This window comes from Bubalus kerabau, chromosome 2 (genome assembly GCF_029407905.1).
Source record: "Bubalus kerabau isolate K-KA32 ecotype Philippines breed swamp buffalo chromosome 2, PCC_UOA_SB_1v2, whole genome shotgun sequence".
NCBI classification, from domain to species: domain Eukaryota; kingdom Metazoa; phylum Chordata; class Mammalia; order Artiodactyla; family Bovidae; genus Bubalus; species Bubalus kerabau.
The window spans coordinates 110,815,519-110,830,965 of NC_073625.1; the positions used below are offsets into that span (position 1 = coordinate 110,815,519).

The 15,447-nt window shown below is 38.4% G+C and overlaps 1 protein-coding gene across 2 annotated transcripts in view; it reads left to right on the forward strand.

Annotated features, from left to right (window-relative positions):
• The window catches only part of CFAP91 (cilia and flagella associated protein 91), a 94,121-nt gene that overhangs the window by 12,608 nt on the left and 66,066 nt on the right, over nt 1-15,447 (forward strand). Inside the window, exons 4-5 of one of the 2 annotated variants that reach the window (XM_055568294.1) lie at nt 2,852-2,935; nt 4,375-4,431. In XM_055568294.1, coding sequence (XP_055424269.1) covers nt 2,852-2,935; nt 4,375-4,431 — 141 coding nt within the window. The remainder of the gene's footprint in view (nt 1-2,851; nt 2,936-4,374; nt 4,432-15,447) is intronic. The other variant, XM_055568295.1, reaches the window with a different exon arrangement.

Genomic DNA, 15,447 nt, shown 5'->3' on the forward strand with positions numbered 1-15,447 from the left:
TAGTGGATCAGACAGACAGCAGACCACCAAAACAATGACCATGACCTTTTTTTGGTGCACGTTTGGTTTTGGGAAGTGTTTTTGGAGCATCTTCTCCGTCCAACCACTGAGCTAGTTGTTGCCAGTTGTTTTATAAAATCTACTTTTTGTCACGTGTCATAGTCTGATTGAGAAGTGGTTCAGTGTTGCATAGAATAAGAGATGACATTTCAAAACGATGGTTTTTTTGATTTGCAGTCAGTTCATGAGACACTGTTGTCAAGCTTTTTCACATTTTCAATTTGCTTCAAATGCCAAATGACCATAGAAAGGTTGATGTTGAGTTCTTAGGCAGCTTCTTATATAGTTGTATGAGGATCAGTTTCGATGATGACTCTCAATTGGTCATTGTCAACTTCGGATGACCAGCCACTATGCTCCTCATCTTCAAGGCTCTTGTCTCCTTGGCAAAACTTCTTTAATCACCACTGCACTATATGTTTGTTAGCAGTTTCTGGGCCAAATGCATTGTTGATGTTGCTAGTTTCCTGCCTTGCTTTATGACCCATTTTGAACTTGAATAAGAAAATTGCTTGAATTTGCTTTTTGTTTAACATCATTTCCATAGCCTAAAAGAAATGTAAAATAAACAGCAAGTGATAGTTCAGTTCATTCGCTCAGTTGTGTCCGACTCTTTGCGACCCCATGAATCACAGTACGCCAGGCCTCCCTGTCCATCACCAACTCCCAGAGTTCACCCAGACTCATGTCCTTTGAGTCAGTGATGCCATCCAGCCATCCCATCCTCTGTCATCCCCTTCTCCTCCTGCCCTCAATCCCTCCCAGCATCAGAGTCTTTTCCAATGAGTCAACTCTTCACATGAGGTGACCAAAGTACTGGAGTTTCAGCCTTAGCATCATTCCTTCCAAAGAAAGCCCAGGGCTGATCTCCTTCAGAATGGACTGGTTGGATCTCCTTGCAGTCCAAGGGACTCTCAAGAGTCTTCTCCAACACCACAGTTCAAAAGCATCAATTCTTGGGCGCTCAGCCTTCTTCACAGTCCAACTCTCACATCCATACATGACCACTGGAAAAACCATAGCCTTGATTAGACAGACCTTTGTTGGCAAAGTAATGTCTCTGCTTTTCAATATGCTATCTAGGTTGGTCATAACTTTCCTTCCAAGGAGTAAGCGTCTTTTAATTTCATGGCTGCAGTCCCATCTGCAGTGATTTTGGAGCCCAGAAAAATAAAGTCTGACACTGCTTCCACTGTTTCCCCATCTATTTCCCATGAAGTGATGGGACCGGGTGCCATGATCTTCCTTTTCTGAATGTTGAGCTTTAAGCCAACTTTTTCACTCTCCACTTTCACTTTCATCAAGAGGCTTTTGAGTTCCTCTTCACTTTCTGCCATAAGGGTGGTGTCATCTGCATATCTGAGGTTATTGATATTTCTCCCGGCAATCTTGATTCCAGCTTGTGTTTCTTCCAGTCCAGCATTTCTCATGATGTACTCTGCATATAAGTTAAATAAACAGGGTGACAATATACAGCCTTGACGTCCTCCTTTTCCTATTTGGAACCAGTCTGTTGTTCCATGTCCAGTTCTAACTGTTGCTTCCTGACCTGCATATAGGTTTCTCAAGAGGCAGGTCAGGTGGTCTGGTATTCTCATCTCTTTCAGAATTTTCCACAGTTTATTGTGATCCACACAGTCAAAGGCTTTGGCATAGTCAATAAAGCAGAAATAGATGTTTTTCTGGAACTCTCTTGCTTTTTCGATGATCCATCAGATGTTGGCAATTTGATCTCTGGTTCCTCTGCCTTTTCTAAAACCAGCTTGAACATCAGGAAGTTCACGGTTCACGTATTGCTGAAGCCTGGCTTGGAGAATTTTGAGCATTATTTTACTAGCGTGTGAGATGAGTGATAAGCATTAGTAAAAGAAAATATAAAGCAAGAAATGAGCATTAAAATGATGTATGACATAACCACATTCCAGTATCACATGGCAAAGTTCAACAGTGCAAAACTGCAGTTACTTTTGCACCAACCTAATAGGTGTTCTCCAAAGGTTACAGTATATATTACATGATAACTTAGCACCAAAGGTAGAGGTGACTGCATTTGTAATTTCTTCGATCCATCTTAGAAATTGCAAGTGTACTTTTCTGCTAGTATCCAAGTACACTTTTTGGAGATCTGCAACCAAAGCACCTTCAGCAATAGGTCTGTCAAATTCCTTTTTCATTTAAAGAATATTTACAAGTTCATACATAGTAAATTTCTTTTAAAATGGTACCTTACAGCCTAGACATAAAAATTTGTGTGTTTTTTTTTAAATTTTGTAATTCTCATTCACTGTTAACTAAAAATGAGCATTTTTGTATGTGGAATTTCATAAATTTACTCATTTATTAGCTTTCAGCTCCTCTTGTTGGCTCCTGGTTTCCTGGCTCAGGAAAAGTAATCATTGTAATCTGAGATGTAGGACAGTAAGACATGTGTTATAGAAGACTTTGCTCTCAGTCTCAGGTGTATCTGTGAATCTCCTACTTTATAGACATACAAATACGAAATAGGGGCTTCCCAGATGGTGCTAGCGGTAAAGAATCTGTCTGCCAATGCAGGAGATGCATGAGACATGGGTTCGATCTCTGGGGCGGGAAAATTCCCTGGAGTAGAAAGTGGCAAGCACTCCAGTATTCTTGCCTGGAAAACTCCATGGACAGAGAAGCCTGGTGGGCTATAGTCCATGGGATCACAAAGAGTCAGACACGATTTAGCAACTGAGAATGAATATGAAATAAAAATTATATTTGGAAATAATATGTTTGACTTGAATAATGTTTTCCTGCTTCGTTTTAGAATTGATGCTTCTTTTCAGATGCCTAAAGAAGTTAATGAAGATCCTGATGTTACTGGAAAGAATCGCTATAAATATTTTGAAAGGTAGGAAATAATTACTGATGATTATGAGTGACTTCACTTTCACTTTTCCCTTTCATGCATTGGAGAAGGAAATGGCAACCCACTCCAGTGTTCTTGCCTGGAGAATCCCAGGGACGGGGGAGCCTGGTGGGCTGCCGTCTATGGGGTCGCACAGAGTTGGACACGACTGATGCGGCTTAGCAGCAGCAGCAGCAGCATGAGCCCTAATATTATTAGAGACCTCTTTGTAATAATGATAGCAACTCTCATATTTAAGTCATGCAATATGCCAGGTATCACTTTATAAGTGCTTTATGTATATAACATCAATTTTCAGAACAGAAATATAGGATAGGATATATTATCTCCATTTTACCAATTAGGAAGCTGAGACCAAAAGAGGAGAAATAAATTGCTTAAGGTTACTTTATTATGAATTAGCAAGTGTAGAGCTGGGATTCCAACTAAGTCTGCCTGACCTTAGAGATACTAATTGCAAATAAGAATGTATCTTGGAGAACAAAATGAAGTCATCAAATGAGGTGAGATAGAGCAAAGACACACAACAGCTATAGTGCAGGGAAAATAAAAGAGGGCAGATAGGTGACACTTGCTGTCTTTGTGTGAATGTTACCAAAACCAACACGGTCAAAAGATTCACCTTGTTTCATTCGTGATGAATACACACATGTGATAATCATACACTCAGATTAGATAAAAATAAGATGCTGATTTCCCTCTAGGTCCTATCTGAGTTAGCAAAATAGCTAACTCGGATGTATAACTTGATGTCATACCTACATAAGTTCATTTGAGAAAGTAAATTTGTAATGCACATTATTTATGAACAACCTCCTTATGGATGTTTTATGATGCTGAGTTTTTCAGAGGAATGGAATTCTTTACATAGTATACTCAGTTCCTAGACTTTTGGGGGTGGGGGGTCTAAAGTAAATATTGGAAATTTCAGAATATCTCAGGGAACTTGAGAAGTTGCTGGGAACTAATGACCAGCTGAAGTCTAAGTATAGGGCACTGTTTCTCAGGTGTGGCTTGTTTCCCATCTGCAGCAAACACATGGGGATGTTTATTACAAATGCAGATTAATTGGCTCTACCTTGTATCCACTGAGTCTGCTGGGCTAGACCTGTGGATTTGAATTTTAAACAAGAATCTTCCCACTCCCACCCACTCTGGCATTCTTGCCTGGAGAATCCCAGGGACGGGGGAGCCTGGTAGGTGCCGTCTCTGGGGTCGCACAGAGTTGGACACGACTGAAGTGACTTAGCAGCAGCAGCTTCCCACTCCCCAGTGATTTTGTGTGTACCAAAGTTTGAGAACTGCTGATATATAAAGTATTCAAACTCACTGATTTTAAGGGACAAATATTGGCAGTGGTAGGCAACTCAGCAAACACACAATGCAAAAGTCCCACGTTTGTGTTTTCCTTTCTTCCCCAGGCCTTTCCTTCCATTTTATCAGCAGATGCCATTCAATGTTGTTTTTGCATCAACCAGGTAAGTAATCGTTATTTTAAAACTTTTTTCCAGTTTATTTTATTTATTATTTGCTTCCATATTTGTTTCTAGAAGATAGTTCTCTGAATCATTATTTTAAAGAAAGGATCATAAACCATTAGAACATTTTCTAGTGGTCATTAGCATTTTAAAAAACAAAATAGAAAATAACCAAGAGCATCAGATGTATTGAGGGTAGTTGTGTTTTTGCTTATAACTTTTGATTTAAATAGATAAATGTATATGTTCGTAGTTATATAATGGTTATGGTATGTAGTGTATTTTTGATTATGAGTTATGGTAAAAAAGTTGAAAGTGCTCTTAATGTTCTCTTTTGCTTCTCTGAAATGTACTTATTTGACAACAGTTCTTCAACGTTTGATCAAGAAAACCAGTGAAAATATTTTTTAATGTAGAATTTATAATTTAATCATCTGATGGACACAAGGCAGTGTGCTATATACAAAGATACATACAACATGGTGTCTGTCCCACAAAGGAATGTGAACCAAGGTGAAAAGAAAGTAAAGGACAAGAGCTGAATCTGGGATTATTGTGCAGTTCCCTGGTCTTTTGTTTTAGGGCAAGATAGCAGGTTTGGTAAAGTGTCCCATTAAAAAACTAATTTTTTGATTGGGTCATTTATTTTTCTGCAGTTGAGCTGTAGGAGTTGCTTGTATATTTTTGAGAGTAGTTGTTCGTCAGTTGCTTCATTTACTATTATTCTCTCCCATTCTGAAGGCTGTCTTTTCACCTTGCTAATAGTTTCCTTTGATGTGCAGAAGCTTTTAAGTTTAGTTAGGTCCTATTTGTTTATTTTTGCTTTTATTTCCAATATTCTGGGAGGTGGGTCATAGAGGATCCTGCTGTGATGTATGTCAGAGAGTGTTTTGCCTATGTTCTCCTCTAGGAGTTTTATAGTTTCTGGTCTTACGTTTAGATCTTTAATCCATTTTGAGTTTATTTTTGTGTATGGTGTTAGAAAGTGTTCTAGTTTCATTCTTTTACAAGTGGTTGACTAGTTTTCCCAGCACCACTTGTTAAAGAGATTGTCTTTAATCCATTGTATATTCTTGCCTCCTTTGTCAAAGATAAGGTGTCCATATGTGCGTGGATTTATCTCTGGGCTTTCTATTTTGTTCCATTGATCTATATTTCTGTCTTTGTGCCAGTACCATACTGTCTTGATAACTGTGGCTTTATAGTAGAGCCTGAAGTCAGGTAGGTTGATTCCTCCAGTTCCATTCTTCTTTCTCAAGATAGCTTTGGCTATTCGAGGTTTTTTGTATTTCCATACAAATTGTGGTGGGAATGCAAACTAGTACAGCCACTATGGAGAACAGTGTGGAGATTCCTTAAAAAACTGGAAATAGAACTGCCTTATGATTCAGCAATCCCACTGCTGGGCATACACACTGAGGAAACCAGAAGGGAAAGAGACACGTGTACCCCAATGTTCATCACAGCACTGTTTATAATAGCCAGGACATGGAAGCAACCTAGATGTCCATCAGCAGATGAATGGATAAGAAAGCTGTGGTACATACACACAATGGACTATCACTCAGCCATTAAAAAGAATACATTTGAATCAGTTCTAATGAGGTGGATGAAACTGCAGCCTATTATACAGAGTGAAGTAAGCCAGAAAGAAAAACACCAATACAGTATACTAACGCATATATATGGAATTTAGAAAGATGGTAACAATAACCCTGTGTACGAGACAGCAAAAGAGACACTGATGTATAGAACAGTCTTATGGACTCTGTGGGAGAGGGAGAGGGTGGGAAGATTTGGGAGAATGGCATTGAAACATGTATAATATCATGTATGAAATGAGTTGCCAGTCCAGGTTCGATGCACGATACTGGATGCTTGGGGCTAGTGCACTGGGATGACCCAGAGGGATGGTATGGGGATGGAGGAGGGAGGAGGGTTAAGGATGGGGAACACATGTATACCTGTGGCAGATTCATTTTGATATTTGGCAAAACTAATACAATTTTGTAAAGTTTAAAAATAAAATAAAATTAAAAACAACAACAACAACTATTTTTGCTATACTCTTTTCCATGTCAATATAACTTAATGTTTCTATAAGGGAAGAAAATCCAAGGTATTCATGAAATGAATGAGAAGATAAACATTTTTGTAAGGCCTAAGATTTCTGAATAGAAATAGGTCTGGACTTTCAAACATGCATTTAAAAGTTATGGTTACTCTTAATGATACAGTGTCTTATATAAATAGGATATATGTTATCAAAGGTCTGTAATCCTTGCCAATTATGATTCCAGTTTCTCCTCAAATTTTTTAAGACTATGTATGAATTTCTTTGGCTCTTATATGGATGTAGGGAAGATGCTTTGCTTTTGTAGCAATATTTTTGGGGATCAGTCTCCTAAAGCAAAGGAAATAAAAGCGAAAATAAATAGAACATAATAAACTTAAAAGCTTTTGCACAGTAAGGGAAACTGTTGACAGTGTGAAAAGATAGCCCACTAAATGGGAGAAACTATTGACAAATGAAAGTGAAAGTGGAGAGTGAAAAAATTGACTTAAAGCTCAACATTCAGAAAATGAAGATCATGGCATCCGGTCCAATCACTTCATGGGAAATAGATGGGGAAACAGTGGAAACAGTGTCAGACTTATTTTTCTGGGCTCCAAAATCACTAGAGATGGTGACTGCAGCCATGAAATTAAAAGACGCTTACTCCTTGGAAGGAAAGTTATGACCAACCTAGATAGCATATTCAAAAGCAGAGACATTACTTTGCCAACAAAGGTTCGTCTAGTCAAGGCTATGGTTTTTCCAGTGGTCATGTATGGATGTGAGAGTTGGACTGTGAAGGCTGAGTACCGAAGAATTGATGCTTTTGAACTGTGGTGTTGGAGAAGACTCTTGAGAGTCCCTTGGACTGCAAGGAGATCCAACCAGTCCATTCTGAAGGAGATCAGCCCTGGGGATTCTTTGGAAGGAATGATGCTAAAGCTGAAACTCCAGTACTTTGGTCACCTCACGTGAAGAGTTGACTCATTGGAAAAGACTCTGATGCTGGGAGGGATTGGGGGCAAGAGGAGAAGGGGACAACAGAGGATGAGATGGCTGGATGGCATCACTGACTCGATGGACGTGAGTCTGAGTGAACTCCGGGGGTTGGTGATGGACAGGGAGCCCTGGCGTGCTGCAATTCATGGGGTTGAAAAGAGTCAGACACGACTGAGCGACTGATCTGATCTGATGACCCATAAAGGGTTAATATCCAAAATATATAAACAGCTCATACAACATAAAAAAATCCCAAACAACCCGATTAAAAAATGTGCAGAAGACCTGAATAGACATTTCTCCAAAGAGGACATGCAGATGGCCAATAGGCACATGAAAAGATGTTCAACATTGCTAATCCATCAAAACCATAAGGAGATGTTACTTCATACCTGTCAGAATGGCTGTCTTCAAAAAGAACATGAATAACAAATGTTGGCAAGGATGTGGGGAAAAGGGAATCTTCGTCTGCTGTTGGTGGGAATGTAAATTGGTGCAGTCACTGTGGAAAATAGGATGGTGGTTTCTCAAAAAACTAAAAATAGAACAAACATATAATCCAACAATTCGACTCCTGGATATATGTCTGAAAAAAAATACCCACTATTTTGAAGAAATACATGCACCCCAATGTTCATAGCAGCATTATTCACCATTGACAAAATATGGAAGCAACTCACATGTCCATCAACAAATGAATGGATAAGTAAAGTGTGGTTTATATATGCAATGGACTATTAGCCATAAAAAAGAATGAAATTTTTCCACTTGGAACAACATGGATGATTTAGAAAATATACTAAGTGAAGTTAGCAAAAGACAAATGCTGTATGATATTACTTATTTCTGGAGTCTAAAACATACAACAAACTAGTGAATGTAACAAAAAAGAAATAGACTCACAGATTTAGGGTACAAACTGGTGGTTAGCAGTGGGGAAAGGGAAAAAGGGAAGGACAATATAGGAATAGGGGATTAAGAGATACAAACTATAATATATATTATATAAAATAATCTACAAGGATATATTGTACAACACAGGAAATATAGCCAATATTTTATAACTATAAATGGAGCATAACATTTAAAAATTGTGAAATACTATATTGTATTTGTTTTTTTTTTTTTTTACAGAATTTTTTTTTCATTTTTTTAAAATTTTATTTTATTTTTAGACTTTACAATATTGTATCGGTTCTGCCATATATTGAAGTGAATCCACCACAGGCATACATGTGTTCCCCATCCTAAACTCTCCTCCCTCCTCCCTCCAAATACCATCCCTCTGGGTCGTCCCAGTGTACCAGCCCCAAGCATCCAGTATCGTGCATCGAACCTGGACTGGCAACTCATTTCATACATGATATTATACATATTTCAATGCCATTCTCCCAAATCTTCCCACCCTCTCCCTCTCCCACAGAGTCCAAAAGACTGTTCTATACATCAGTGTCTCTTTTGCTGTCTCATATACAGGGTTATCGTTACCATCTTTCTAAATTCCATATATATGCGTTAGTATACTGTATTGGTGTTTTTCTTTCTGGCTTACTTCACTCTGTATAATAGGCTGCAGTTTCATCCACCTCATTAGAACTGATTCAAATGTATTCTTTTTAATGGCTGAGTGATAGTCCATTGTGTGTATGTACCACAGCTTTCTTATCCATTCATCTGCTGATGGACATCTAGGTTGCTTCCATGTCCTGGCTATTATAAACAGTGCTGCGATGAACATTGGGGTACACGTGTCTCTTTCCCTTCTGGTTTCCTCAGTGTGTATGCCCAGCAGTGGGATTGCTGAATCATAAGGCAGTTCTATTTCCAGTTTTTTAAGGAATCTCCACACTGTTCTCCATAGTGGCTGTACTAGTTTGCATTCCCACCAACAGTGTAAGAGGGTTTCCTTTTCTCCACACCCTCTCCAGCATTTATTGCTTGTAGACTTTTGGATTGCAGCCATTCTGACTGGCATGAAATGGTACCTCATAGTGGTTTTGATTTGCATTTCTCTGATAATGAGTGATGGTGAGCATCTTTTCATGTGTTTGTTAGCCATCTGTATGTCTTCTTTGGAGAAATGTCTATTTAGTTCTTTGGCCCATTTTTTGATTGGGTCATTTATTTTTCTGGAGTTGAGCTGTAGGAGTTGCTTGTATATTTTTGAGATTAGTTGTTTGTCAGTTGCTTCATTTGCTATTATTTTCTCCCATTCTGAAGGCTGCCTTTTCACCTTGCTTATAGTTTCCTTTGTTGTGCAGAAGCTTTTAAGTTTAATTAGGTCCCGTTTGTTTATTTTTGCTTTTATTTCCGATATTCTGGAAGGTGGGTCATAGAGGATCCTGCTGTGATGTATGTCGGAGAGTGCTTTGCCTATGTTCTCCTCTAGGAGTTTTATAGTTTCTGGTCTTACGTTTAGATCTTTAATCCATTTTGAGTTTATTTTTGTGTATGGTGTTAGAAAGTGTTCTAGTTTCATTCTTTTACAAGTGGTTGACCAGTTTTCCCAGCACCACTTGTTAAAGAGATTGTCTTTAATCCATTGTATATTCTTGCCTCCTTTGTCAAAGATAAGGTGTCCATATGTGCGTGGATTTATCTCTGGGCTTTCTATTTTGTTCCATTGATCTATATTTCTGTCTTTGTGCCAGTACCATACTGTCTTGATGACTGTGGCTTTGTAGTAGAGCCTGAAGTCAGGCAGGTTGATTCCTCCAGTTCCATTCTTCTTTCTCAAGATAGCTTTGCCTATTTGAGGTTTTTTGGATTTCCATACAAATTGTGAAATTATTTGTTCTTGTTGTTGTTCTGTTGCTAAGTTGTGTCCAACTCTTTGTAACACCATGGGCTACAGCACGCCAGGCTTCACTGTCCCTTCACTATCTCCTTGAGTTTGCTCAAACTCATGTCCATTGAGTCAGTGATGCCATCCAACCATCTCATCCTCTGTTGCCCACTTCTCCTCCTGCCCTCAATCTGTAAGTTCTTGGTTCACATGCTGATGAAGCCTAGCTTGAAGGATTTTGAGCATAATCTTGCTAGCATGTGAAATGAGTGCAATTGTACAATAATTTGAACATTCTTTGGCATTGCTCTTCTCTTTGGGATTGGAATGGAAACTGACCTTTTCCAGTCCTGTGGCCCCTGCTGAGTTTTCCAAATTTACCAGCGTATTGAGTGAAGCACTGTTAAAGTGCTGCTAAAGCATCATCTTTTAGGATTTGAAGTAACTCAGCTAGACTTCCATCAACTCCACTAGCTTTATTTGTAGTGACGTTTCCTAAGGTCCACTTGACTTCACACTCCAGGATGTCTGGCTCTAGGTGAGTGACCACACCATTGTGGTTATCCAGGTCATTAAGACCTTTTTTGTACAATTCTTCTGTGTATTCTTGCCACCTCTTCTTAATGTCTTCTCCTTCTGTTAGCTCCTTGCCGTTTCTGTCTTTTATTGTGCCCATCTTTGCATGAAATGGTCCCTTGGTATTCCCACCTTGAAGAGATCTCTCGTCTTTCTCTTTGTTTGCCTCTGTTTCTTTTCATTGTTCATTTAAGAAGGCTTTCTTTTTTCTCCTTACTATTCTCTGGAACTTTGCATTCAGTTGGGTATATCTTTCCCTTTCTCCTTTGCCTTTCGCTGCTCTTTTCCCAGTTATTTGTAGGGCCTCTTCAGACAATCACTTTGACTTCTTGCATTTCTTTTTCTTGGGGATAGTTCTGGTCACCACCTTCTATAAACAATGTGCCGAACCTCCATCCATACTTCCTCAGGCACTCTTGTCCACCAGATCTAATCCCTTGAATCTATTTGTCACCTCCACTGTATAATCATAAGGGATTTAATTTAGGTCATACCTGAATGGCCTAGTGATTTTCCCTGCTTTCTTCAATTTGAGCCTGAATTTTGCAGTAAGGAGCTGATGATCTGAATCACAGTCAACTCCAGATTTTGTTTTTGCTGACTGTTTAGAGCTTCTCCTTCTTTGGTTCCAAAGAATATAATCAATCTGATTTTGGTATTGACCATCTGGTGATGGCCATGTGTAGAGTCATTTCTTGTGTTGTTGAAAGAGGATGTTTGCTATGACCAGTGTGTTTTGGCAAAGCTCTGTTAGCCTTTGTCCTACTTCATTTTGTATTCCAAGGCCAAACTTGCCTGTTACTCTAGGTATCTCTTGGCTTCCTGTTTTTGCATTCCAGTCCTTGTGATGAAAAGGACATCTTTTTTTGGTGTTAGTTCTAGAAGGACTTGTAGGTCTTCATAAAACTGTTCAACTTCATCTTCTTCAGCATTAGTGGTTGGGGCATAGACTTGGATTACTGTAATGCTGAATGGTTTGCCTTAGAAATAAACTGAGATCATCCTGTAATTTTTGAGATTACCCCCAAGTACTGCATTTCAGATTCTTTTGTTGACTATGAGGGCTACTCCATTCCTTCTAAGGGATTCTTGCCCATCTATAACATGTTATACATCAACTGTACTTCAGTAAGAATGTTAAAAAAAGAAAATAAATGGATAGAGGAAAATATAGCATGCTAACACTAAAAGAAAGCAACAGTAGCTATAATAATTTCAGACAGAGCAGACTTCATGGAGGATTATCAGGGATAAAGAGAGGCATTATGTAATGAAAAAGAGGTCAGTTCTCCAAGAAGACATAATAATCCTTAATGTATATATACCTAATGACAGAGTGTCAGACTGCATGTGACAAAAACTGATAGAATTACAAAGTAAATGAATTCACTATCACAGTGGGGGACTTCAATACCCTCATGTAGAAAGTGGATATATCTAACAGGCAGAAAGTTAGTAAGGCCCTAGCATACTTTATCAGCTGGATATAATTGGTATCTATAGACTACTTATTCAACAACAATAGAGTATACGTTCTTCTGAAGCTCACACAGAACATTCACCAAGATAAACCACATTCTGGACCGTTAAACATACTTTAATAAATGTAAAAACACAGAAGTTATACAACGTCTTCTGTCAGATCATAGTGGTATTAAACTAGAAATTAAGAACAGAGAGATAACTGAAAACCCCCAAATATGTGGATATTAAACAATACATTTCTAAATAGCATGGGTGAAAGCAGACGTTTCAAGAGACATTTTAAAATATTTTAAACTTAATGAAAATGACAATGTAAATTATGAAAACTTGTGGAATGAAACGAAAGCAGTGCTTAGTGGGAAATGTATAGCATTGAATGCATGTATTAGAAAAGAAGACAGATTTAAATCAATCATATAAGCTTCCACCTTGAGAAACTAGAAAAAGAAGAGCAAAGTACATCCAAAGCAAGCAGAAGAAAATAAATAATAAGTAATTAATGGACTTGACCAAGGAAATTGATAGAAAAAGTAAATGAAACCACAGAGTTCTTTGAAAAGCTCACAAAAACTGTTAAGTCTCTAGGCAGACTTAACTAAGAGAAGAAGAGAGAGGACACAGATTACTAACATCAGAAATGAAAAAGGATCACTACAGATCCTATGGCATTAAAAAGATAATAAAGGAATATTGTGAATAACTCTTTGCCTACAATAGAGTTGATAATGTAGATGAAAAGGGCTAATTACTTGAAATACAACTTGCCAGAACTCAAAAGAAATAGGAAATCTGAATAGGCCTTAATCTATTAAACTTCTCTGAAGCGATAATTAATAGCTTTCTAAAACATAAAGCACCAGGCTTGGATGGGGTCTGCTGGTGATTCTACCAAACATTCAAGGAAGAAATTATACCATTCTCTACAATCTCTTTCAGGTAGTAGAAGCTCACTCATTCTGTAAGGCCAGCATTACCCTAATACCAAAATCAGACAAAGACATTAAGAAAGAAAGAAAAAGAAAGATAGTGCTAAGTCATGTACCTCTCTTGAGATCCCATGAAGTGTAGCCTGCTAGGCTCCTCTGTCCATGGGGTTCTCCAGGCAAGAATACTGGAGTGAGTTGCCATAAAGAAAACTACAAACCAACATCTCTCATAAATGTAGGCATGGAAATCCTCAACAAAGTATTAGCAAATCAAATCCAGAAATATATAATAGGAGTTATACACCACATCCAAGTGGAATTTATCCCAGGCATGCAAGGTAGTACTGCATTTTAAAATCAGTTAATGTAATGGATCATGTCAACAGACTGAAAAAGAAAGATCACATGATCATATTAATAGAGGCAGAAAAACTATTTGACAGTACCCGATACCCTTCATGACAAAAACTCTCAGTTAACTAAAATTAGAGAGGAACATCTTCAACCTTATGAAGAATGTGTACTAAAAACCTACCTCATACTTAATGGTTATTCTGCCATTTTTCTAGATTTTTGAGTTGCACATCAAATCTGGGGCTGATCACTCCACACTTACTTAGCCTTCCTGTGAGGTTCACAACAGTTTCCCCAGCCCTGTGATCATCAGTGATTTCAAACTCGCCAATGCAACCATGCTTCATCATCACAATTAGAAACCTGGCGATGACTTTGGAGCATGGCCTAATAAGGACCTGGCATTTGCCTCTCTTTTCAGTATTGTTGATACTCTTGAGAGCATCAGCCAAGACATTCATGTGCACCATTCTGGCGGCATGGAAAGATGGCGGAAAGAGCAGCGATAAAACTTTTAGCAGGTGGCATGTTCATCTTTGTAGAAAATCAGAATGAATTGACTTAAAAAAAATAAGTGGGGTTAATAAGTTAATAAGTGATTATAGCAAGGTTGTAGGATACAAGGTTAGTATACAAAAGTCATCTGCTTTCCTATATACCTGTATAGAACAAGTGGAATTTGAAATATAAAACACAGTGCCATTTACATTAGCATCAACAAATGCAATACTTAAGTATAAATTTAATAAAATACAAGATCTATTTAAGGAAAACTATAACACTTCAGTGGAAGAAATCAAAGAAGAACTATAAATAAGTGGAGAAGTATTCCATGGTTGTTGATGGGAAGATTCAATGGTGTCAGTATGTCATGTCTTCCCAGTGTGAAGTATAGAGTCCAGGTAGTCTCAACCAAAATTCCTGCAAGTTATTTTGTGGATATTGACAAAGTGATTCTAAAGCTTACCTGAAGAAGCAAAAAACCTGAGAATAAGCAGCACAGTATTAGAGAAGGACAGAGTTGGAGGACTGACACAACCTGACTTCAAGCTATTATAATCGAGAAAGTGTGGTATTGGCCTTCCCTGGTAGCTCAGTGGTAAAGCATCCACCTGCCAGTACAGGAGACATGGGTTCAATCCCTGGTTCTGGGACAATCGCACATGCCATGGAGCAACTAAACTTGTGTACCACAACTATTGAGTCTGTGATCTAGAACCTGGGAGCCACAGCTACTGAAGCCCTTGGGCCCTAGAGCCCATGCTCCTCAACAAGAGAAGCCACTGCGAGGGAAGTCTGCACAGCAACTAGAGAGTAGCCCCTGCTTGCCACAACTAGAGAAAAGCCCACCTAGCAACAAAGATCCTGCACAGCCAAAAAGAAATAAATAAAAAATTTTTTAAAAACTGTGATGTTATGGAAAGAATAGACAGATGAAATAGAATAGAGAGCCCAGAGATAGACCCACATGCTTATAATCAGCCAATCTTTGACAGAAGAGGAGATGGTTAGATAGCATCACTGACTCAATGGACATGAATTTAAGCAAAGTCCAGGAGGTAGTGAAGGACAAGGAACCCTGGTGTGCTGCAGTCCATGGGGTCACAAAGAGTTGGACACAACTTAGTGACTGAATAACAATCTTTGGCAAAAGAGCAAAGGCAATACAATGGAGCAAAGACAGTCTTTTTAACAAGTGATGTTGGAACAACGGGACATCTACATGCAAAAAAAAAAATGAATTTAGACACAACTCTTACACCCTTCACAAAATTAACTTAAAATGGATCACAGACCTCAGTGTAGAATACAAAAATATAAAACTCTTAGATTAC